A 448-nucleotide genomic window follows, 5' to 3' on the forward strand; every position below is an offset into this window, starting at 1 on the left:
CAGGGACCTCAGGGAGGGTGGACGGTGGACACCAGTGCTGGCCTGCTCGGACACCATCCCTGTCTCTCAGGACAGCAGTATGGACCTCCTGGCCTGTTGTGCCCCAAGGAGGTGGATGATAGACAAGAGGTGTCTGCTTTTCTTCCTCTTGGTCTCAAAATTGCTGGTGTGTGCCCCAGCACCTTCCCGGGCCATCTCTTCTCTTCCTGGTGCCAGTGCCTGGCCCCATCCCTTGCCCCACAGCCGCCAGGGGGGCAAGCTGGGAGTTGGGGGGGTCTCCCAGCGCCTGGAGGGGTTACAGCTCACTGAAGCGCACCGCTGGCTCCAGCTTGTGGGACAGGGCGGTGAGGACTTTGTCAAACTTCTCATAGCGCTCGGCCTGGCTGCTCTCAGCCCCGCGGCTGCCCCAGAGCAGCCGCCGCTGGAACTCAAGGGCGAAGAACTCCAA

General features: G+C 62.9%; 1 protein-coding gene across 1 annotated transcript in view; it reads right to left on the reverse strand.

Annotated features, from left to right (window-relative positions):
- Window positions 1-295: 295 nt before the first annotated feature.
- Window positions 296-448, reverse strand: part of LOC104279293 (SH2 domain-containing protein 3C-like) — a 2,783-nt gene continuing 2,630 nt past the window's right edge. Inside the window, exon 5 of the mRNA XM_009876513.1 lies at window positions 296-442. Within this exon, the coding sequence (XP_009874815.1) occupies window positions 296-442 (147 nt within the window). The remainder of the gene's footprint in view (window positions 443-448) is intronic.

Source organism: Apaloderma vittatum, unplaced genomic scaffold (assembly GCF_000703405.1).
Source record: "Apaloderma vittatum isolate BGI_N311 unplaced genomic scaffold, ASM70340v1 scaffold34939, whole genome shotgun sequence".
In the NCBI taxonomy this organism is placed as follows: domain Eukaryota; kingdom Metazoa; phylum Chordata; class Aves; order Trogoniformes; family Trogonidae; genus Apaloderma; species Apaloderma vittatum.